Here is a 24872-nt window from a genome sequence, read left to right on the forward strand (position 1 = left end):
CAGGATTTTCTTCCTATTGTATGTGCATCATTTCAACCCAACTTTTGTTCTTCTCTCTGGTCATTGGCTGATGATTTTCCAATGATAACTTACAACCTTTTTAGTTTCAGTATCCATAACTGCTCCTTTAGATTATACACAGAATAAAATTGGTTTAACTTTAGCATAGAATATTATGGAAGCTTGTTTCCGCCACAGAGTAAAACATTTTAAAGGATTGGCTAATTGCGACTTTTTATCTCACAATTGAAAGTTTACATCTCGCAGTTCTGACATTATTTCTCAGAATTGCGAGATCTAAAGTCAGAATTGCGAGATACAACCAAAGTCAGAATTGCGTGATATAAAGTCGCAATTGCGTGTTATAAAGGCAGAATTGCGAGTTTATTACTCGCAATTACGAGTTATATGAGTTTATCTCACGATTCTGACTTTATAACATGCAATTGCGATCGACTTTATATCATGCAATTCTGACTATATTATTCCCAGTTGCGAGTTATAAAGTCAGAATTGCGAGATATAAACATGCAATTCTGAGGGAAAAAAGTCAGAAAAAATTCACGTTTTTTTCACGCAAGTTAACTCGCAAAATTCTGATTTTATAACACGCAATTGCGACTTTATATCACGCAATTCTGAGATAAAAAGTCTCGCAATTCTGAGAAAAACTGTGTGAGATAAACTTTTTTTTTTTTTTTTTGGAAACAAGCTTCCATTTAATATTGAAGTAGCCCATGATGTTTTTAATACATGTATGCAACATTGATCTGATTTCGAGTGTGAGTTTGTCAGAGTTTGGGATGGTCCTCAGGACAGTAGGCTAGTAGTTTGGGATGGTCCTCAGGACAGTGGGCTAGTAGTTTGGGATGGTCCTCAGGAAAGTGGGCTAGTTTGGGATGGTCTAGTAGTTTGGGATGGTCCTTAGGACAGTAGGCTAGTAGTTTGGGATGGTCCTCAGGACAGTAGGCTAGTAGTTTGGGATGGTCCTCAGGACAGTGGGCTAGTAGTTTGGGATGGTCCTCGGGACAGTGGGCTAGTAGTTTGGGATAGTCCTCGGGACAGTAGGCTAGTAGTTTGGGATGGTCCTCGGGACAGTGGGCTAGTAGTTTGGGATAGACCTCAGGACAGTGGGCTAGTAGTTTGGGATGGTCCTCGGGACATTGGGCTAGTAGTTTGGGATGGTCCTCAGGACAGTGGGCTTGTAGTTTGGGATGGTCCTCAGGACAGTGGGCTTGTAGTTTGGGATGGTCCTCAGGACAGTGGGCTAGTTTGGGATGGTCCTCAGGACAGTGGGCTAGTAGTTTGGGATGGTCCTCAGGACAGTGGGCTAGTTTGGGATGGTCCTCAGGACAGTGGGCTAGTTTGGGATGGTCCTCAGGACAGTGGGCTAGTAGTTTGGGATGGTCCTCAGGACAGTGGGCTTGTAGTTTGGGATGGTCCTCAGGACAGTGGGCTAGTTTGGGATGGTCCTCAGGACAGTGGGCTAGTAGTTTGGGATGGTCCTCAGGACAGTGGGCTAGTAGTTTGGGATGGTCCTCAGGACAGTGGGCTAGTTTGGGATGGTCCTCAGGACAGTGGGCTAGTAGTTTGGGATGGTCCTCAGGACAGTGGGCTAGTTTGGGATGGTCCTCAGGACAGTGGGCTAGTTTGGGATGGTCCTCAGGACAGTGGGCTAGTAGTTTGGGATGGTCCTCAGGACAGTGGGCTAGTAGTTTGGGATGGTCCTCAGGACAGTAGGCTAGTAGTTTGGGATGGTCCTCAGGACAGTAGGCTAGTAGTTTGGGATGGTCCTCAGGACAGTGGGCTAGTAGTTTGGGATGTTCCTCAGGACAGTGGGCTAGTAGTTTGGGATTGTCCTCAGGACAGTGGGCTAGTAGTTTGGGATTGTCCTCAGGACAGTAGGCTAGTTTGGGATGTTCCTCAGGACAGTGGGCTAGTAGTTTGGGATGGTCCTCAGGACAGTAGGCTAGCTTGGGATGGTCCTCAGGACAGTGGGCTAGTATGCAGGGAAGTCCTCTCTCTGAGACATGCAGAAGTCGGGCTGCAGGCTCTCGATGGTGCAGTCGGAGGTGTCCATGGTGCAGAGACTGCAGTCGCAGCTGAGGGCCACCGGGTAGGTGATGTGCGGGTCCACACCGGGGGGGCAGTCCGGCAGGCGCACCGTCTCATAGCGGACGTCCCGGTACGTGCACACGTGTTGGTACACAGTGGAGAACGGGCTCTTGTATACAGGCTCCTACAAACAAGATGATACACTGTTTTATAGTACTTCACCACTGGAAATATTGATGCGTGTACACAGCTGTTCAAAAGTTTTTGATCGGTAAGATTTCTTATGTTTTTAGGTAACACTTTATTTTACAGTGTCATTGTTACATATGTTACATGTAGTTACTATAGTAATAACTATAAATTATGCATAATTACATGCAACTAACCCTAAACCAAATCCAAACCCTAATCATAACCCTATATATGTAGTTCATTAATATTACTCAGTATCCTATACGCTGTAACAATGATGACACCTTAAAATAAAGTGCATTCTGTTTTTAAAAGAAGTCTCTTCTGCTCACCAAGGCTGCATTTATTTGATTAAAAATGAAACAAACTAAAAAAAACTGTAATATTGTGAAATATTATTACAATTTAAAACATCTGTTTTCTATGTGAATATATTGGTAGTGAAGTATAATTTATTCCTCAGATGAAAGCTGAATTTTCAGCATCATTACTCAAGTCTTCAGTGTCACATGATCCTTCAGAAATCAGTATAATATGATAATTTGATGATCAAGAAACATTTATGATTATTGGGGGGGGGGGGGGGGGGGGGATTGTACACAACTGTTTTCAAGATTGATAATAATAATGAATTTTGTTTTAGCATCAAATCATCATATTATACTGATTTGTGAAGGATCATGTGACACTGAAGACTGGAGTAATGATGCTGAAAATTCAGCTTTGATCACAGGAATAAATTACATTTTAAAATATATTCACATAGAAAAACAGTTATTTTAAATTGTCATAATATTTCACAGTATTACTTAGTTTTAAGTTTTAGTATTATTATTATATATATATATTTTTTTTTTTTTTTTTATAATGCAGCCTTGGTGAGCAGAGACTTCATTTAAAAACATCTGATCAAAAACTTTTGAACGGCAGTGTATATAAATATTAATGCAAATGAATGTTGCTAAAAATGGTTCCCATGCACATCAAACAGAACTAAGCACCTTTGTTAGGCAGTGTCCGCTGCAGATGCTGGTCTGAAACACCAGGCATTTCGGACAGCCCTCTTTTTCCACAGAGACCGTCTCATTAATCGGCTCACATGGTGGAAGAAAAGAGCTTTGAGCAACAACTAGCAGAACAACTAAATAGAATAAGAGACGGAGGATGTTGTTTCGAACGACTAACATCCTGTGGAAGGAAAGGAAGGAAAGCAATTTCATTGAAGCCCCTTTGAAACATTCACAATATTAAAAATGTATTCGACTTACTTGACAGGTGTGTGTGTGTGTTGCTCAGCAGGCTGTTAGAAGAGACTCTGTGTGTTCAGAGCGTCTGGCCAGATTTATACAGGACACTGAAACCAAGTGACCGACAATTAAACTAAAATCTGACCTTAAATTAATCGCACTGATCTCAAGTGGATTATGTGTTCCCACAACTGTTTAAATGTGTCAGGTCAGAGCGCAGATAAAGAACACCTGCTGTGCATTCAGTGTTTCATATCTCATCTAACATCATTTCCGTAGAGCTAAATTCGATTCCATGGCCTCTCTGTGAACCACAGGTCCAGGGTCAGGAAATGATCAAGGTCTGAGGCCCTGCTCTCAGATTTCACTGTGAGTTAGTGTTCGCAAGGCAGAAAACACTCAAACACAACTCTATTTTACAACATGTGCACTTTTAAAAATAAAGATTCTTTATTGGCATTTTTGGTTCCATGAAGAATCTTTGGAACCTTTTTCATTCTAATAGGTTCTATGTTGGAAAAAGGCTCTTTAGATTTTGTTCTTCACACCAAAAAAAAAAGTTAAAAAAAAATAAAAATAATAATAATAATGAATTGAATTGAATTGTCAATTCAGTTTGGTATGAAATCGATTCATGTGGATATATATCAGGTATAGTATTGCCTACATGTTAATATTTCTCTAGGAAAAAAAAAAATCCCTCTCAAATAATGCTGTAAACAGGGAACCCTGTCATCTGGTACATTACTATAATTTTAAAGTTAAAATTAATATATTTTACATTTGCATATAATTATTTTTTTATAATAATAACTTTTTAATAAGAGTAAAAAGTAATGAATATATAATATAGAGCATATTTTTTTGCAAAACGATTCTCTGTAGAGTTAATTTTTCTAGCTAACTGTGTATGGTCATTGAATGGCATGAGGTAAATGTAACATTACATGAAATTGTTTACATGGTGTTTTATTGACATCTTTTTGTGTTGAAATGCTGATTGTGCGATTACATAAGCTACATTTCGGTAAGTTGTACTGCATTCTTCAACATACCTCCCGTTGTTCATTCATGTTTATTTTGTGCTATAACTAGTAGTGAAGAGGAAGAGATGTTTGGTTCATGTGCTACAGCGATCGCTCACGATGACACATTAAACAGCGCACATTCATTCATTCAATGTCATAATAAAATGCACAGGACTTTGTTCCTTTGCTCTGCAATGTATTTTTTACTGCGTGAGAACAGTGAAACATGAACTTGATAGTTGGCTACTGTAATATCCGATTGTTAAGTCTGACGTCACGCGTCTTTTGGACTTCCGGTTCTTTATTTTCACAGTGATCTTGCGTATTTATGAATGAACGGCTCGTCTTAAAGGGGTGGTATAATGCCCTTTTCACAAGATGTAAAATGAGTCTCTGATGTCCCCAGAGTGTGTGTGTGAAGTTTTAGCTCAAAATACCCCACATATATTTTTATATAGCATGTTAAAGTTGTCACTTTTTGAGGGTGAGCAAAAAACACACCATTTTTGTGTCTGTCCCTTTAAATGCAAATGAGCTGCTGCTCCCGGCATAGTGGGCGGAGCTTCAAGAGCTCATGTCCTTTTACCTCACACAGACATGCACTGAAAATTTTCGAGTCGGACAATGATGGAGAGACTCATGAAGAAGTGACAACATGTAGAAGCAACAGGACATTTCTGAATGGTTAGTTGATGATTTTAGATCATTGATTAGCATATTCTGTCATGATAATCTATAAATGGCGTTCCCGAATCCCCGGGGTGGGGTTTATGCAAATTGTAGGGTTAGTGATGTCACTAACCCGGGAGGAATGTTGTGTAGTCCCTACCAGCCGTTTGTTGTAGTCCTTAAAAAGCAATTTCTGTAAAAGGAAATATCTCCCTTTGCTTTGAACTTTGAGCGTTGTAACTTTGCAGATGTTGTTTATGATCAAACAGCAACATTACACACTAACTAAAGTTAGAAAAGTGAAATCATAATCAACCACCCCAAATCTTCCCGGCCTGACATTTGTTTAGTTATCAGCTTTAAACATTACAGTCCTCATGATAACTTTCGTTAACTTTACATTAAGTAAATCCACTTCAAAAGCTAATTACTCCTGGACAGCAGCGCCATAGAAATATACAGAGCGACCGCAAAACGGAAGTTAAAAGACAATATTCTAAAGATGGTCGCATAAGGTCTATAGTAACTTTCAAAAGATCAGGGAAAATTGAATTCCTTCTGATATGACTCCAAACTATACATTTGTATAGTCTAAAATAAACTCTTGCTATGTGTTGTTTTGTACCACATGGCAGAGATTGTCATTTGACAACAACACTTAAAGGGGATGAAGCATCTCATTTAAACTAAAAACTTATTTTACTAAGATTTCTTTCAGGAAAAGCAAATCTTTAGTTATTTTTCTCTGTTGTGCATTCAGTAGTCTATTTATTTCAATATATAAACAGTGGAAATGGAATCTTATTTTATTTTACACTAGTAACCTATTTTACACTTTGCCAATTTCTACACTAGCCTACTGTAATGCTATAGCGCCTCTAAACACCGGAACCAACGATCGCCAGCTAAAGTGTTCCGTCAGGAAGGATTTATCGGCACACCGCAAAAGTATTGGGTTAACATTTCATAACCTACGTTCATAACGCAGATGAACTTGGTTGAATGATTGTGTTGAAAATTCATCTCGAACATGACCGAGGAGGGCGGTAAGAGCCAAGTGGGTGTCATTTTATTCAACAATTTTAGTCAGATCAGATATATAAGACACGGTCATATTTACCCTGGCCACAATTAACCTTGCAACAATTAACCATGGTTTTATTATAGTAAATGTGTGGTAACTATGTTTTTTTTTTTGGCGGATTAATTACCATTTGTATAACCAATACCATTTGTTTTGCTACAAATACCATGGTTAAACTATGGCTAGTGTAGCAAAACCGTGGTTAATTTGTGGTTCCACTACAATAACCATGTTTTATTTATTTTATCTGTACTAAAGCCATGGTTAGTGTCTGGATGCAGGACACTGAGCCTTATGCCTTTGAGCCTACACTGTTATGGTGACATTCACCTTGATTTCAACAAAAAAGTACCATGGTATCGCTATCTGATACTATAACATGGTATTTTCACTGTACTTTATTGTAATGGTCTAGATGCTCATATAAACATGCTGTTTAGTGTAAGTTTTGAGTGTGTCATTAATATTAATTCACTGAACCCAGAAGAGATTTAAATCAGTGAATGAGTGGCAAAGATACACTGTAGTTTTGTAATCAGTGGCATTTTATACAAATAAATGAATAAGCTAGAGTGTTCATGACCCTAACATTATAACACACACTCCACACACACACACAGGTCGGGACGAAGGTGCTGGGGATCCTTGACATCCAGAATACGCCGTGTGCTCGGGAATCTCTTCTACACGGATCCGGGGCGTCACTAGTGGCAGGACTCCTGCACTTTCTGGCAACAAGTAAGAGCATGATTCTGTTGATCTTCAGTATTGTTGATAATGTTTCTGTTTCATGTCTTTAATGTAAGGCTCAACTTGTCGTTCACAGGTCGAGTAAAGAGGTCGTTTGATGTGGGTGTCGCAGGATTCATGCTTACGACTCTGGGCTCATGGTGCGTGTCTCAAAAACAGGCATTGAACCTATAATCAGGTTCTTAATACTGTAAAATTACAGGTTTTTTACTTTATAGTAAGAAGCATATCTTTTAATCAACATATTATCAAACAAGTAAAATAAACGGGGGTTTTTTGTCCATTACAGAAATGTGAATATGAAAATGTGCATTAGAATGGGGGAAATTATAATTAATTGTCTAAATAAAAAATGCTATATAATCAGGAGGTATAGGTTTCATGAGGTTCAGCTGTTTATCTCATGTTTATCTCATTATTTTACAGGTTCTACTGCAGATATAATAATGCCAAGCTGCGTGTTCAGCAGAGAATCATTCAGGACGGCATGAAGAATAAAGTCATTTATGAAGGCACAAATTTGGATCCCACACGGAAAAAGACAGAAGATTAGTAGATGTTCCTCGTCTGATGCCTTCAATGTGAATGCCACTTTATTTATTACATGATCAAATATGTCAAATGTTTGTAATAAAAATGTTTTAAAGTTAAACAAATGCTTCTTATTTTTATTTTAAGAATATGTTGAATGCAGAATGTCTCTTAGACACATAGAAGCAAAGTCAAAGATCTATTTATTAATTTGCAACAACAAGAATGAAAAGATTTTCCCAGAGCTCTGAATTAGTACAAATACAGAATAAAAGGAGAACACACTGAATAATAACCATACCCTTTCTCTGGTGATTATCAGTTGTTTTAACAGCTGCAGTTCCGCGTTGAAACACACGATGGCGCTGTACCCCACGGTCATTGCATGAGGTGTTATTAAAACATGTTCCAGCCAGAGGGCATGTGAAAAGAGACTGATTTTGGTTTGTTGAACCTACGACAGAAAGCATGACTTTCAAGTAACAGGTATAATCCACAGCGATGCAACATTCTTTTCTACTGTATGTCTTGAATTTATCCGTATGATGTCTATATTTAGTCTAGTTATGATGTCACTGCCGTATGTCATTCAGAAACACTGGTTTGAGGCTCATGAAGGGTTAATTGAGTCTTACTAAAGAGGCTGCTGATGTGTGACATATTGGAAACTGCATTATGAAAAAATATATAACAATAAAAATTTTCAAGCAAGAATTTGTTAGGTAGAAATGATTAAATGGATATTGTGTTCAAAATGAAGAGACATACTCTTTTTGGCAACCAAATAAACTTGAGGGCATCTGATATTATTCCTCACTGAAAGTTCCCTTGATACCTAAAAGTAAATGCAAAAAAATGGCGTATAGAAAATTAGTGATTAAATTTTTTTTTTTAAATAAATCTCAATCAAGTGTGACTGAAGTAAGATATAATCCAGATCATTTGTAAGGGGCCAGTCTGCATAGTTTCTGGTTTTTTAGTAGGTGTGTTTTCTTTCGAGTGTGTATTCATACACTAAACACAGACATGGGTCTCTTCAGTTTACTTCTCTTCATGCTGGAGGAAGATCACTTCAGGTCTTTGTTACAGTGATATTCCTGAGACAGTTCGTTTAGCCCTTTTAAAGTACAAACGTCATTCAAACTTTGTTTTGTGGAGAATGGCTTTTTTATTTATTTATAAAGAACTAAAGATGGAAGTTCCCATTGACTCCTATTTGCATGATGACTGGTCTCGTCTTCCTTGCATCTTTTTAACAGTTTAAAGACACCTTTGCACAGTAACTTGCATTATGACTTCTTTCTGTGAATATAGTGTAAATAGTGTGTCTAATGTGCTATAGACATTTCTAATATTTACATTACATTTATTCATTTAGCAGACGCTTTTATCCAAAGCGACTTACAAATGAGAACAATAGAAGCAGTTAAACTAACAGTAGGACAACAGTATGCAAGTGCTATGACCCTTCTCAGTTTAATCTAACGCAGAATAAAAAATAAAAAATTATTATAGAACAGAATAGTAGAGAAAGCGTTAGTATTACTGGATCAAGTGCTGTATATACCACTAATATGTGGTATATTAAGATAGCTCAATCTATCTGTTGATTCTCAAGAGCTTCAGTGAGAAAGAAAGCATCTGTTGAGTGTTATAGTGAAGCCAAAGTGATGCAGCATTTCATTAAAACAGGAGTCGGATCACATTTATGATCACAACAACAACAACTTAAAAGAAGGTGGAATTTGACATGGTTAACGATATAAAGATGTGTGCTTTTAAACCATGTAACAATGTAATACAAAGATGGAGTTTCCCCCTCCTGTTCAGAGTAGACGAATACTCAAAATCCTCAGTTCAATGATTCAGTTTCTCAAACCAATTTGCATGGTAATGCGATTTTATTTTATTTCAATTTGCTTGCAGAATCACATAATGTGGTGAAAGAGCTGATATTAACTAGATAAGACAAGAAAAATATTGTTTTTATGTGTCACTGTTGATAACATCTCCATTATTGAACATTTCTTACCAATGAAATAATGATGAGGTAAAAATATTTTACAAAAAAAAGAGAACTATTGCCGAGATATAAGAAGTCCCCATCTTTAAAAAATGTTGCAAAACTATTAAAACCATTTAACACATTGCACACACAAAAGACTGGGGCCTATATTTTATACCCTGGACTTATTATATACAACACTAGGCTAGTAAAGTTTGGAGAAACAAAAGCAAATCCTTTTGTATCCCATTTCGATTAATAAATACTATGTAGTTCCATAGATCATAAATATTCAAAAACAAAGCTGGCACTACTTACAAAAACTGCTGTGGTGGTACCATGGTAAAGTCATGGTAGCCTATCAGATAGCACTATGGTTATTATTAGCCTACCATATTCATGCTATTTTTACATGGGATTCCAAAGAAAACAGAGATACTCCCATGCCATTGTGTTAGTGTTAATGCATTATTTGGATCGATATGCTTTACATTGCAGGTGAAATATGAGCTTTGAAGGATCACTCTTGATCACTGGAGTTTTCTGTGTCTAACTCCTCGATCTCCAGTTCAGTGTGTGAGCCGGAAGTGCTGGCGGCGCGCGCGATCTTCGTCAGGGTTTTCTCATATGGAGCCGGTAGATAAACCATCAGGAAAACCCCGTCATTCCCGTCCTCAGTGCGGTCTCCTTCCTCCAAAGTGGACAGAAACTCAGCGGTGCCGTCCAGGGTTATTACTGTGGTCGTGTTCTCTTTGACCCTGGAACATCTTTTGTAAACGAAAAAGACAAATCCCACGAGGAAGAGCAACGAGCCCGCTGTTATGGCAACATAGAGCGTCACCTCCGCTCTCTCCTCGACCTTGTTTGAAGTCAGTTCGTTCCAGTAACCCTGGAAACACATGACAACAGACACGTAATCACATCATCATCATCATCCTTTCTTTTACTGTCTATGTCATCATCATCATCATCATCATCATCAGCACATCATCATCAACAGATCACATCATCATCATCATCATCATCTCAGGGTCATATTTTCTGAGGCCTCCCAAACTTTTATTATTATATTATAAAAAATGTAATAGTAAACTTATAAAGCTATTGTTACATTACACAGTTTACACATCCCCGTTGATGTAAATTTTTCTGGAATAATTTTGTTGACAGTATCCACTGGAAGAGGGCGTGGTTACTCCCAGAGAAATATTGTATGTCCAACAAAATTAGAGAGGTACACTTTAAGATTCTTCATAATGTTTACCCAACCAACTCACAAATTGCCTCTTTTGTTGATCTCTCTGACCTGTGTGTATTTTGCAAAGTTGAGGAAGAAACTTTGCTTCATTTATTCCACCACTGTAATCAGGATAAGCCTCTTTGGGAGAGCTTGGGTTGTTATCTTTCTCACTTTATCAAATGTGATTTAAACTTTTCATTGAAGGATATATTCCTCTATTTTTCTGGGAGTGACTATGCTATTGTTAATTTCTTTGTGTTGCATTGTACATTTTTTATTCACAAAAACAAATTTCTCAAGACTTTGCCTAGATTTGATGTCTTTATTGCAGAGATTTCCCTTATTGTAAAATCTCTTAAACTCATTGATAACAGTAAGAACAACAAGTTTCTTAAGAACTATGTACGTTTTTTTCTTACTTGTTGAGGAGTCAGTTATTGTTTTATTTAGTTTTTATTTAGTTTTTGTTTTTTGTTAATTTATTCAATGCAGTGCTGTTTCTTCTTTGTAAAATAAATAAAATAAAAAATATATAATATATATATATATATTCTCTGAGGCCTGGAATATTGCAGTGTTTATTATAAATGATTTATCCGTGCAGATAATTTTGTTGAATTCATGTGCCTAATCTTGAATCAGAATATCTTCCCCTCCCTCTTGCAGCATCTCTTCTCTTCTCTGATGACGAGGGCGGGGCAACCTGTCACTCACATGACATCACAGCAGTGATGATGTATTTTTGTAGTCAAAAATGTATTTAAAAAAATCTGATCTGATTTTGACACTTATTGCTCATTCTGTCAGAAAGACACTGAAACTCTTCTTCACTTGTTTTGGTCGTGCAGTTATAGCCTACTCTGCAACTTTGGAAAGATGTTAGTTGGTTTATCTCAAGCAATATCTTGCAAAATTTCTCAATGAATCACAAAACTGTTATTGTTTTTATTTATTTTTGAAGCGGATTCAAATGCCTGCTTTATAATAAATCTAATTATTTTCCTATGTAGATTTTACATTCATAAATGTACGTTTTCAAATGTAAACCTGTTTTTTTTTGGGGGGGGGGGGGGGGGGGGGGGTATTCTTACACAAGATAAAACATTACTTGATTACGATTTCATCCTCTCTTAACCCAAAAGCACTCAAAACATGTTCAATTTGCACAACCTACAAACTTTTTACCTTAATTAATGTTTACATTTTGTTTAATTTAAGTAGGCTAATGCCCTCTTTCTTTCTTTTTCCCCCATTCTGGTTTATTTTACTAGTTCTGTTTTTGTTATGTGTTATGGTGTTGTTGAAGTGTTTTCTTTTTCTATTCTTTATATTTTTGTTATTCTTAATAATTATTGTTGTGTTCTAATTTTGTTGTTTCACACTGTAAACAATTAACATCATTAAAAAAAAGATGTGTTTTTGTAGGCCAAAACCCAGAATTGAGTTTTAGCGCTTCCCAGTTCCATCGCCCCAAAGTCAGTGGGTTTTTTCACATTTTACTCTACATAAAATACATCAGTAATACCAAAGGCGGTTGTTAACAAGAGTCTACAGAGGTTGTCGAGAATATTAATAATCATCAACCAAGGAGGCACTCGTCTCCCAAGGCCCTGTCTCGAATGGCACACTTCATGTGCACTCAAGGTCTTGTGGAAGTCCAGAAGACCATAGGGTGTCCCATTTGTCATTTTAGGTTTCAGAAGGGTTCTCGCGAGCCGATATGTGTCCTCAATGACAGTCAAAGCGGCATTACGTCACAAAAGTGTGGACTCAGAGGAAGAGGGCTAGGGTTTCATTAGGACAGGGACTAACTCCACTGTCACAGTCTTATTGTGTTTATGATCGCGCTCTTGCAAACTATTCTCACTAAACCTTGTTTTTTAAATAAAGACTGAGAGTTGTCAGAAGCTTGGCGAAGGTGACGGTGAACAAAAGCAATTCCTTGACAAATTTCTTTTGTTTCTCTCTTGTGATAAAAGTATTTGCTAAATTTGGAAGTGTAGGTGCGTTCATGCCATGTCGTAATTACGTTGACATTCCAACATGTAAAAAGCGTTCACGTCCTCATTGAGCTTCTAATAACAACTTGTAAACTGGGAATTTTCTGAGAGCTCCAACTTCACTCGACCGCTGCAGATTCATAGGCGTTGATAGTGTTGCCATTGAAGCACATATGAGTCTGAGGACGTGCTCAGACAAGAACATCACGTGTTGTCGTCCCAAAATTACGGTAATGACGACAGCATGTAAATGTAAAATGAAGTGTGCTAATCATATAAATGGATTAATTGACTCTAGTCGGACCAGTTGCTTTGCATTAGTTGTGCATTATCTTTACGTAATTCAGCAGCTCATCATCGATTATTTCTTATATAACGCTGCTTGTGTGATATTGCTCAGATATTATATAATACATACTATATTATTATTAAACAACTTTAGTTCAAACATTCCATCAGATATGATTGAACCAGAAGGAATCGACAATCGATTGCCGCATTCCTGGGTCAACATATTTTGTTGATTCAGGAACAACATTCCTGTCAGAAAATGTAATCCTATATCCTTATCCCTAAACCTAAACCTAAACCTAACCATAAGTTATTCCTAAAATGAGAGGGAAACAGTAGATGAAGAACACTGATGTAGACGCACCTAACCCTGGTTGTAAGCCTAAACTTGACATAAACTTGTCCCGATCTGATTGGTTGATTGGAATGTTGTTCCAGGATCAACAAAGATGTGGAAACATCCAGGAACATGTTGCACTTGGTGAAATCATGTTCTGCCAGAGACTTACACCGTATCACTGCTTATCTGTGTATGCGAGAGATGGTATCAGACGAGGACAGATTACGATATGAGATATGATAACTTCTGGATGAAAGCAGTCATATAGAGATTTGATACTCCTGGAGGAATGAGTGCACTTATGGTTGATTTACCTCATCTGGTTAGTCTCTAATCAATCAATCAACCAACTTTTATTTATATAGCACAATAAAAGCAACAGTAATTGGCCACTGTGCTGTACAACAGGATAAATATCTAAAAAAACAAAACAAGACCCACAAAACAAATGATAAAAGGAGTCAAAAACCACATCAAAAACACTAATCAGAAAAATTCAACATTAAAAATCAAGTACAGCTGTAAGCCTGTGAAAAGAGGTTTTTAACTCGGCAAAGGAAGGAGTTTTACCTTGAGACGGTCCTCAGATGATGGCGGAGCGGATGCGCCTGCAACCCAGTCGTACGAGCCCCGTCCCGCCGGGCCGAACTGGATCCAGCTGCTGTCCAGAAGCACACGCATGTTTGCTCTGTGAGTGCTGATAGTGCACAGCTGCATCATCTATAGCATTAATGGCTTATACCCCGTCTAGAAGCAGCTCGACTCTCAGGGATCAAGAGTTGGTGCCGGAGCATCCAATCATTCTTAACACAACTGGCCTACATACATCACACAGCTGTGAGGGCATCCGGGTCCAATCCCATGGCTTCGGGAATAGACATAACTTGCGCTCCTTATTTTCTCCAACGACTGACTTTCTTTAACAAAAAAAATTGTAATGTGAAACACATATACGTGCATTACGTCCCTTTGCTATAACAAAGTGACAAGTTTGTGAGCCCTCTTAAAATATATCTGGATTTATGCATTGAATACTTATTAATTTAAGTCACAATTATAGACAAACACAATCTGACTGAAGTAATTACACACAAATTCTCTATTTTTCACATTTTTATTGAAGACGTTGAGTGATCATTGAAAGGGCAGGCTGGGAAAAGTAAGTGAACCTCCGTGTAACGTCTTTCCAAAAGCTATTTGAGTCAATTAAAGAGATGAGATTGGAAGTGGAAGAAGTGGAAGATGAGATCATCTTCTCTTCCCTCGCCCTCACAATTCTCATCTCTGGATGTGAATACCGCAACAGATACCTTATTCTCCACTCTAACCTCTTCTCTAGACAAAATCTGCCCTCTCTCCTCCAGGCCTGCACGCGCTACTCCCTCTAACCCCTGGTTATCTGAGGTTCTTCGTGAACATCGGACCGAACTCAGGGCAGCGGAGAGGAAATGGCGCAAATCAAAAGACACATCTGACCTGAGTATGTATCAATCTCTCCTCTCTTCATTTTCTGTTGATGTTCATGCTGCAAAATCTTCCTACTTCCACAACAAGATCAAAAGCGCCTCTAACTTACGATCACTCTTCAAGACATTCAACTCTCTCCTCTGTCCACCTCCACCACCACCAACCTCCTCATTAACTGCTGATGATTTTGCTAACTTCTTCACCAACAAAACAACAACTATCAGCAGTCAGTTCTCAGCTCCACACACACAGGAACCCAGACCAACCTCTCCCACAGCCAATAACCTTCTCTCCTCCTTCTCTCCGCTAACCAAGGAAGAAGTATCTAAACTTATTATGTCCAGTCATCCTACCACCTGCCCTCTAGACCCTATCCCCTCACACCTTTTACAAGCCATCTCTCCCACACTTCTACCAGCACTCACACACATCATCAACTCATCCCTCCATACTGGCACTTTCCCTACCTCTTTCCCTTTCCCTCCTTCAGGGTCGCATGGAGAGGCGAGGCATCCAGAGCACATCATCTGACCACAGGGGTTCCTCAGGGTTCAGTTCTTGGTCCCCTCCTCTTCTCCATCTACACCACATCACTGGGACACATCATACAGGCACATGGTTTCTCCTACCACTGCTATGCTGATGACACACAGCTCTTCCTCTCATTTCAACCAGATGATCCCACAGTAGCTGCACGGATCTCAAGCTGTCTGGCGGACATCTCAACATGGATGAAGGAACATCACCTGCAGCTCAACCTGGCAAAGACTGAGCTTCTCGTCCTCCCTGCCAATCCGTCTCTACAGCACGACTTCACTATCCAGCTAGACTCATCATCAATCACCCCATCAAGGTCGGTCAGAAATCTTGGAGTAACAGTTGATGACCAGCTGACCTTCACAGATCACATTTCAAAGACAGCTCGATCATGCAGGTTTGCACTGCACAACATCAGGAAGATCAGGCCTTTCCTAACTGAGCATGCAACACAACTTCTCGTCCAGGCCCTGGTCATCTCTAGGCTTGACTACTGCAATGCTCTTCTGGCTGGACTTCCATCATGTGCAACTAAACCTCTACAAATGATTCAGAACGCTGCAGCTTGTCTTGTCTTCAACGAGCCCAAGAGGGCCCACGTCACTCCTTTTTTCATCTCACTGCACTGGCTACCTCTCGCTGCTCACATCAAGTTCAAGGCACTGACGCTTGCTTATAGATCTGTCACAGGCTCAGCTCTCTCCTACTTTCACTCACTCCTACAAGTCTACATCCCTACCAGAAGCCTACGATCGGTCAAAGAGCGACGTCTCGTGGTCCCATCACAGAGAGCCAAAAAATCACTTTCCAGAACATTCTCATTCACAGTTCCATGCTGGTGGAATGATCTCCCCACCGGCATCCGGAATGCAGAATCCATGACAACATTCAAAAAAGAGCTGAAAACTCTTCTCTTCCGTGAGCACTTAACCTCATAAAAAAAAAAAAAAATGAATAAATAAATATATATATATATATATATATATATATTTTTTTCTGTAAATTCTCGCTTATCGGGCTTATGCTACTCTGAATAATGCCTGAACTTCGTATTTTGAGCACTTCTTGCGTTGTTTTTTTTTTTGCCTCTTCACGATGACTTGCTTAATTTAGTCCCAATTTGTAAGTCGCTTTGGACAAAAGCGTCTGCTAAATGACTAAATGTAAATGTAAATGTAAGTGTGTGTCACACAGGTTCCCTCCCTGTCCTTTAAATAAAGGCATACAGACTGGTTACTGACAAATCTGGTCTTCTCAAGAACGTTTGGTTTCCCAAAAGCTTTCACGGGACCTTAAAAGTGCATTATAAAGATGCACAAAGCTGGAAAATGCAGCCAAAGCATTGCTAAAGACCTTGGTGTTCATCAACCCAAGAGTAGAAGATGCTGGACAGTTACTACTCGCTCTGTGAGCTCCTGCAAAGATCACTTGAAGACAATCCTGAAAGAGATCTCGGGATAACAGTTAAAGACCTCAAGAAATATCTACTAAATGTTTTTTATGAAGGGACATGTACTGTAGGAAGCCACATGCTGGCTATACATGACTGAGACATGTCGTAATAGTCTAAGACTTAAGTGCAGTTTATTTAACACTATCTATCTCTTTAACCATAATGGAAATCATACTTTTTAAATATGACACTAAACCGCCAGTAGGTATCAGCAATTCAGTCAAACGATCTGTTCAAAAGTGCCGATTCATTCAGGGACAGAGCAAGTGTGTTAGGTGTGTTTGACTTGAAGAGGCGCTGCTTAGACCAATCAGTATATAACATCAAAATACTATTTTATTTTTTTAAGGTAACAGTTTTTTGGGATATAAATTAAGATCAGACCACATTTTATGAGCAATCAATGCAGAAATCAGATATTTTCAAAGGGTTCACAAACTTATTCTTTCCAGTGCATGTCAATTGGAGATTATTGCCATTATTTGTTTGCATTATTTAAAAATATAAACTATAGAACAATAGATATAACGTTAAAAATTTCGACAAACTGTATTGCTATTTTATTGTCTAATACAATTACATTAATGAGGTAACACTTTACAATAAGGTCTTATTTATTAACATTAACATTATTTATAGAACAATAAGGAAAAGATTATGTTTATCAATCTGCGGAGTTAAATTGTGGAATAAACTAGATGAATTAACTTAAAGCAATGCCCTAACATATTCCTTTTCAAAAAAATGTATACAGAAAAGATTTTCAAGAGGTATCAAGAAGCACTGTAGTGAAAGTAGGAGTGCTCCTTTGTTTATGATTATTTTATTTTTATCTGTTATTTTTGGTTTTATTTTTTTGCTGCTTAAATAAGTACAGAATCGATGTTAGATGAATAAATACTTGTTAGTGGTCACTTTGATGTATGTATGTATGTATATACTGTATGTGTATATGTGTGTACATGTGCATAGATGTAGATAACAAAATAATAATAATAAAAAAATGTTAATTGAAGGAATGTAAGAATTAAAGGGCTAGGAGTACATACGTTTTTAGCTTGGGAAAACCCAGACAACTTCCGGCAAATTTAGATTTGCTCTGCAAGTAGTCTGGCAAAGAGCCCATTCAAGCCGATTTCTAATCCGTCCAAATCGCGGCACCAATCAGAAACGTTGGGGCGGGCTTTACACGATGACGATCGCTCTGATTGGTTTGAGGTCTATCCAATTGCGCCCAGAGGCATTTGAGCAACGTCCGTTGGTGACGCCCCTTTGGAAATGAGTTATTAATGAAGCTTTGCCAGACCATAACTCAGTTACTACTGACAATTGTCTGGTTTTAACAAGGCTAATAAGTTTTACTTCTTCCTACTGCTTTTCGCACATGAGATAGAAGTATGTTAACACAGGAAAGTAGGGTACTTTGTTTGCTGCTTATCTGTTGTTGTTTTTGAACATTGTTTTATTTGATTTTTATATGCTTTTCTTTCATGTTCGAAATAAAAATTTCTAATCAAATCAAACATTTGGTGATGCATTAACTAACATGAACTGACAGTGAGCAATACATTTTTAGAGATTTATTAATATTCATGTTAGATTACAGTGCATTAATGTTAACAGATACAACTTTTGATCTTGAAAAAAATGTATAAGTAAATGTTGAGATTTACATGAACTAAAAATAAATGCTAGAAGTATTGTTTATTCATGTTTACTAATGTTAACAAATGGAACCTTATTGTAAAGTGCTGTATCTCTCTCTATATATATATATATATATACTGAACAAAATTATAAACGCAACAATTGTTTTTGCCCCCATTTTTCATGAGCTGAACTCAAAGATCTAAGACTTTTTCTATGTACACCATCTATATATATATAGATGAAGAATCCACTCAAAAGAAAAGTTCTGGTTTTTGCAAATCAGTTTGCTTTGTATGTGCATATGTGATTTAATAGTAATATTAAACAGAATAAACTTGCCAGTCAATCTTGCCAATAATAAAACACACACACACACGGTTTGTAATTCTGCTTATTTATTCTACAACACTTACAACATAAATGATCGTCCAATAAACACTTGAGAGCACATTCAGCGTAATGCACATGTACTGCAGTTGATTGACAGAAGTTTGATAATAAACAGCATGTAGTCAAACAAGTACTGAGCGCACTCCCTCCAAAACACACACTAACATATCCTCGCCAGCGTATTTAAAATAATATATATGGGTGGTACATTATGGGAAGATTAATGTTAGTGCGCTGGGAATGGAGTGGCATTATGAAATTAAGACATGTTTTGAGTATTATCTGTTTTAGCTTGTATTTTTATGTTTAGCTTAAGTCTGCACAACATAATCCATAGTGTTTTCCTATGGATTTAGACCAAGCGCTGCAAGTTTAGTCTCAAACCAATCATTTGCACAAAACATCCACTAAAAATATCCCTTAGAGTTTATAAAGTCCTTATTTTTGTCCAGACAAAAAACACTGTCTGAACATATTCACAATCTGTTCAAACTGAACTTTTGTGCTGTCGACTACTTACAAAACCGACACGAAATAGACAAATGTAGACTATCCTTCAGTGTGTACCTAGAAAAAGAAAGAAAAAGAAGAGGAACAAAAAAAAGAAAACAAATCTCTGGACAAATCAGGATTTCAACTGAAGAAAAAAACACAAACAAAAAACTTTGTTTTGCTAAAAATAAAGTACATAATAGTTTTTCAGAATTCAATTTCATATTGAATATACATTTCTCACATAAATGTGTCTTTGGTCCCTTTCAACATCCAGTTTAATCTCCCCCTGTTGTTTATGCCAAGCAGTTTCCATAAACACAACCGAATATGAGCAATAAATAGAGCTAAAGATTATACATTCTCACTAAGATCATGAAACACAGGCTTGTGTGCACTGGATACATGTAAAGAATATCTGTATATGGGTCCACATTTTCATAGGTTCCATTGCACATAACGAAGTATACAGCGCAGAAGCCTTTTTTGAAATCACTGTATATGAATTACATATCATTTCTTTGTAGCTTGTCATACGTGTTGAGCAAATGTCTCGTAATAACATTAAGCATCACAAAATAAATATCCTTTTTTCACACGCACATAAAAATCAACATAATACATGCAGATGATTGAAGGCAAACATGAATACTCAAACAACTGCAGTTCTAAATCAAGGAATAAAATATATTTGGGATAAAGCGTTAAAATTGTGTGCCTCTAAAAGTGCAAACATATCCAGTTTTAATAAATAGATTGTAAATAGTCCCCAGTTAAAAGATGTTTGAGATGATAACTTCTACAAGTGGCTTTTAGGATTTTAAGACAACATACGGTGCAGCTGTAAAACTACACTTACTGTAGATTTGATTTCTCACTTTATTCAAGTTTAGTCAGATGTTTGGTGAACTCTAAAACTAGTGTCTGATGTTTTAAACCATAGATTCCCGTTGGATTATGGGTAGTGGGATCTACGGCACACAGTGTCTGCCTGACTGGATGGACGTTGGACATTAGATATTAAACAGCTTTCTTGTGAAGGTTGAACGCGACTCCAATGCTTCCAGGTTTACGGACAGAAACAAACTGAGATGAAGCCGACACATCCGGGCTCCTGATTTTAAACTATAGCTAAACTATAGTACAGTGTTTTTGTTCAGAATTAAATATCTAACTTAAGCCAATTCCTCTGATTACATCTATTTTAAGGCATTGTATAATATGTACATGAACTATGTTGTGATGATACTAACATAAAACTGCATTTAGCAAAGCACAAGTTCATGCTTTAGATATATTAAATCAAAGCATATTAACGAAAGTGCATTAAGTTCATTGTGCAACGACTTTAACTGGTTGAAATGTTCAGGGGAGTTTAAAGTTGAAGTTTTAAAGGGTTAGATGAGAGAAAAACAACATAATTCTGTATATGGCACATGTATATTTAAAGCCAATACACATTCAGAGATATAAATAAATAAAAAATATAGATTCTGAATGTAACAGCATGGATATTGAACATTCGCAGAAGGGTTTTGTATTACACAGAGATCACTGTGCACTACGGTAAAAATAGTTAGCAAAGTTAGACGTCACAAGAATACATGAGCGAAGAGTAAAGCACACGAGCCGGGTCATCACAGGATGATGTCATAAACGCGTCCCACTCGCCCGAGCCACTCGCGCACCGCCTGCCTCACTCTGAGGTCGGTCACATGACAGGTCAGCTGACTGATGCAGGGGAACACGGCTGGCTGGAGGGCCATGAACGTGGGGTCCGACAACACCTGGATCTGATTCAGGATCGTGAGGACCATGTTGGTCCAGGCCTGGGAGGGAAAATCGACATGACATAAAATATGCATTAAAGAATATCAGTCCCATACAAGAAATATGCAATTCCAGAAAAAAACGCAACTACTTTTGCGGAAAGTTCTGTAATTTGACTCTATATTCTTCAATTAATGGGTTTAATTCCTTCCGAAGGCTATAAAACAAAACAAAAATATGTAGCAAAATTGTTTTAATGTAAAAAAATAGTAGGTGTGTAAATACACTCGTGTCACGATTCGGTTCGATACATGATACTATCTCACGAGATGATATTATACTCTCACGATACTTTAAATAAAACCAAAATATTGGCTTATAATATGATTACTTCCAGACACATGATAAACGGTTAATAAAAAGTACTTATCATTCAAATGCTACATTGGTGTTATATCAGGAATGATCAGATCAATGGTGATGCCAGAATAGAAATATTCATGATTCTGCTTAGCTAAAAATACAGAATTAGGTTACACTCGATGTAACTTTTTTGGAGTTATTGTGTGCGAGAGAGATCTCAGGACTGGCGGGAGCATATTGTAACGGGCTTTAAAGGGATACTCCACTTTTTTTGGAAATAGGCTCATTTTACAACTCCCCCAGAGTTAAACAGTTGAGTCTTACCGTTTTCGAATCCATTCAGCCGATCTCCGGGTCTGGCGGTACCACTTTTAGCATAGCTTAGCATAGATCATTGAATCGGACAGGACCATTAGCATCTCTCTCAAAAAAATGACCAAAGAGTTTCTATATTTTTCCTATTTAAAACTTGACTCTTCTGTAGTTACATCGTGTACTAAGACCGACAGAAAATGAAAAGTTGCGATTTTCTAGGCTGATATGGCTAGGAACTATACTCTCATTCCTGCGTAATAATCAAGAAACTTTGCTGCCGTACCATGAGTGCAGCAGGCGTAATGATATGACACAGCGCCTGAAAATAGGTCTAATAGGTTAGACAAACTTAGTCCCGGTCACGGTGGAAGTTACCGAGCTGGGGACTATTTTCAGGTGCTGCGTCATATCATTACGCCTGCTGGACTCATGGTACGGCAGCAAAGTTTCTTGATTATTACGCAGGAATGAGAGTATAGTTCCTAGCCATATCAGCCTAGAAAATCGCTAATGCTAATGGTCTTGTCTGATTCAATGATCTATGCTAAGCTATGCTAAAAGTGGTACCGCCAGACCCGGAGATCGGCTGAATGGATTCGAAAACGGTAAAACTCAACTGTTTAACTCTGGGGGAGTTGTAAAATCAGCCTATTTCCAAAAAAAGTGGAGTATCCCTTTAACGAGGAGCAGCGGGTCCGAAATTTTGTCGGATTCAAGCCAACCTTTGATATGTTGTGTCAACGTTTGTCCTCATTCCTCTCTTACGACGACACCATTCGTCCCTTTGCAGATGCGCATTGTCAAGCCAAGTCATCTTCATTTATATAGCGCTTTTAACAATGTAGATTGTTTCAAAGCAGCTTTACAGAGATAAGCGTATAATTTAAGGTAACAGAGATTGTTTTGGCTTTATAGCGGTTCTTTAATAAAGTTATTTTCCAGCTAAAGTTAGTTTTGATTGATTCGCTTCCGTCGCAGCGATCATTTGTTATTAAATTTGGGGCCGCCAAGACGACATCGTTCTCTCTACACAGACTTTAAACGCGAACCTGTGAGAAACGCTGATGGCGTTCACATGCGCATTAAGAATTGGTTCTATAGTTATGTGCGTTTGAATATATGTGCGCAGGTTTGTAATTCCCTACAGACCAAGCCTAAACAAAGTACTGGTCTTTCCTTATAAATTTTGATACAGAATTTTCTTTTATTTTGTCACTTCGGGGTAGGTGCGCGAAACGAATTTTCCCGACAACGCTTTATCTGTAGAGTGGTAAAGGGATCCTCCACAGGGAGAGACTTGCATTGCTCTCGTCATTAAACCGCGGAGACGTAATGCCTCAGAAAATCCGATCTGCCCGTTTACATGACAGTCGCACTGGCACATATCTGATTTATATCTGATTTATTTCCACATATGAACGAGGCCTGAAACCGATCTGGAAATATCTGAATGCATGCGTTTTTTTCCTGTTTACACGGTCATAGAACACATGCGATCTGTGTCACAACATCGGAATTGGGTCACATTTCACCGACAGTGTAAACGAGGCCTATGTCAACTTTGGTAAATGCATTATTCATGATTTTAAAATGAATGCTTGCTCATGTGAAGTGCAGTGGGTCTCGTGTCGCGTCTCACCTGTATCTGTGCCTCAGAGTCTCTGATGGAGATGTTGTGTGAGCTGGCCGTGGAGCCGGATCGGGTCCTCTTCTCCTGCCTCAGGAGCTCAGGCCCCGCGCTGAAGGAGTGTCGCATCGGCCCCGGCTCCACCAGTTGCTGAGGCCTCGGGGGTCCCGGGGGGTCCGGCCCGCGCACGGTCCCCGCCTCGCCCCTCTTCTCTCCCGCTGTGGGATCTTTGGGAAACACAGTGTGATTGTGCTGCTGCTGCTGCTGCTTGCGTTTCTTGTACTCGATCATGAGTTTACTGATGGTTTTGTCGGTGGCGATGGTGTACAGCTTGTTTCCCGCACTCTCCCACCACTCCTTCTTACGGGCCCCGTCTCTCCGGTCTCCTCTCAGCTGGGGGACACTTGCACTCGATCCACCGGGACTGAGGATCTCATCCGAGGGCGTCTCGTCAAGGTGGAGGCGGACACTGTCCTCGGAGGGCGTCCCGTGACCCGACAGGCCCCCGGTCGAGGGCGTGGAGGTCTCCGAATTAAAAAGCGGTAAGAAAAAGAGTGGGTCGGCCCGGTGTGTGGGTTGTTCTCCTAAACTGCTCTCCAGGTCCAGGTGCATCTGGATGTAGTTGTTGCACGAGTCCATGCAGAGTTTGTGCAGGCGTTTGACCAGCCAGGCCCAGTCTGCGCTACTGGAGGGTTGTGTGCTCAGAGACGGGACACGAGCGTGCCACTGACGCTTCTCCCGCGCACGAGGAGGACTCACCTGGGCCATCTCCTCGAAGATATCTTCATCCTCGGAGGAGCACTGCTGGGACGAGTCTGAGCCGCCCTCCTCTTCCTCACTCAGGATCTTCTTCACCTGCTCCACCGTCATGTTCTCCTGGTTCGTCAGCATTGCACACAGCAAAGCCTGAACACCCAACAGGAAAGCATATTGAGATGATGCTTCATGAACAAAGATATTCACCAGTTAAATCATTTGAAATTTCGAATTCTTACGCTTAAAGGATTAGTTCACTTTTTAAAAAAATTAGCTGATAATTTACTCACCCCGATGTCATCCAAGATATCCATGTCTTTCTTTCTTCAGTCGAAAAGAAATTAAGGTTTTTGAGGAAAACATTCCAGGATTTTTCTACACAGAATGGACTTCAATTGCAACCAACTATTCCAATGTTCAAAGAAGGTTCAAATGTCCGTCTCAGTGCAGCTTCAAAGTCTCGACACGATCCCAGTCGAGAAATAAAGGTCTTTTTCAGTCATTTTCACAAAAAAAAAAAATATATATATATATTACTTTTTAACCACAAATGCTCGTCGTGTACCATCTCTGAGATGTGCCACGCATTACGTCATCACGTTGGAAAGGTCACGCGTCAC

The 24872-nt window shown here is 38.7% G+C and overlaps 5 protein-coding genes across 6 annotated transcripts in view; 1 reads left to right on the forward strand and 4 right to left on the reverse strand.

Moving 5' to 3' along the window:
* LOC309487074 (exportin-5-like) overlaps window positions 1–24872 on the reverse strand; it is a 449972-nt gene that overhangs the window by 394072 nt on the left and 31028 nt on the right. The window lies entirely within an intron of this gene.
* lhb (luteinizing hormone subunit beta) lies at window positions 1655–3649 on the reverse strand. Of its 2 annotated transcripts, XM_082154396.1 has the most exons (3): window positions 3516–3649; window positions 3249–3435; window positions 1655–2239 (listed from the first exon to the last, which is right to left on the reverse strand). In XM_082154396.1, exons 2-3 carry the CDS (start codon window positions 3432–3434, stop codon window positions 2000–2002), a joined length of 426 nt encoding a protein of 141 aa, XP_082010522.1. In that variant the 5' UTR covers window position 3435; window positions 3516–3649; the 3' UTR covers window positions 1655–1999. The 2 variants fall into 2 exon arrangements, with proteins under 2 accessions (XP_082010522.1, XP_082010521.1); XM_082154395.1 differs by having other exon boundaries at window positions 3249–3649.
* Window positions 6102–7681, forward strand: cox20 (cytochrome c oxidase assembly factor COX20). Its single transcript, XM_082154749.1, has 4 exons — window positions 6102–6248; window positions 6896–7013; window positions 7102–7165; window positions 7452–7681. Exons 1-4 carry the CDS (start codon window positions 6222–6224, stop codon window positions 7576–7578), a joined length of 336 nt encoding a protein of 111 aa, XP_082010875.1. The 5' UTR covers window positions 6102–6221; the 3' UTR covers window positions 7579–7681.
* LOC309487204 (uncharacterized protein) lies at window positions 9511–14113 on the reverse strand (the record flags this gene model as incomplete). Its single annotated transcript, XM_082154753.1, has 2 exons — window positions 9511–10450; window positions 14003–14113. 2 exons carry the CDS (start codon window positions 14111–14113, stop codon window positions 10082–10084), a joined length of 480 nt encoding a protein of 159 aa, XP_082010879.1. The 3' UTR covers window positions 9511–10081.
* arfgef3 (ARFGEF family member 3) overlaps window positions 18918–24872 on the reverse strand; it is a 67472-nt gene continuing 61517 nt past the window's right edge. The window contains exons 34-35 of the mRNA XM_082154589.1: window positions 23509–24402; window positions 18918–21250 (exon numbers count right to left, since the gene is read on the reverse strand). Of these exons, the coding sequence (XP_082010715.1) occupies window positions 21059–21250; window positions 23509–24402 (1086 nt within the window). The 3' untranslated portion in view covers window positions 18918–21058. The remainder of the gene's footprint in view (window positions 21251–23508; window positions 24403–24872) is intronic.

Source organism: Leuciscus leuciscus (genome assembly GCF_965113295.1).
Source record: "Leuciscus leuciscus genome assembly, chromosome: 22".
NCBI classification, from domain to species: domain Eukaryota; kingdom Metazoa; phylum Chordata; class Actinopteri; order Cypriniformes; family Leuciscidae; genus Leuciscus; species Leuciscus leuciscus.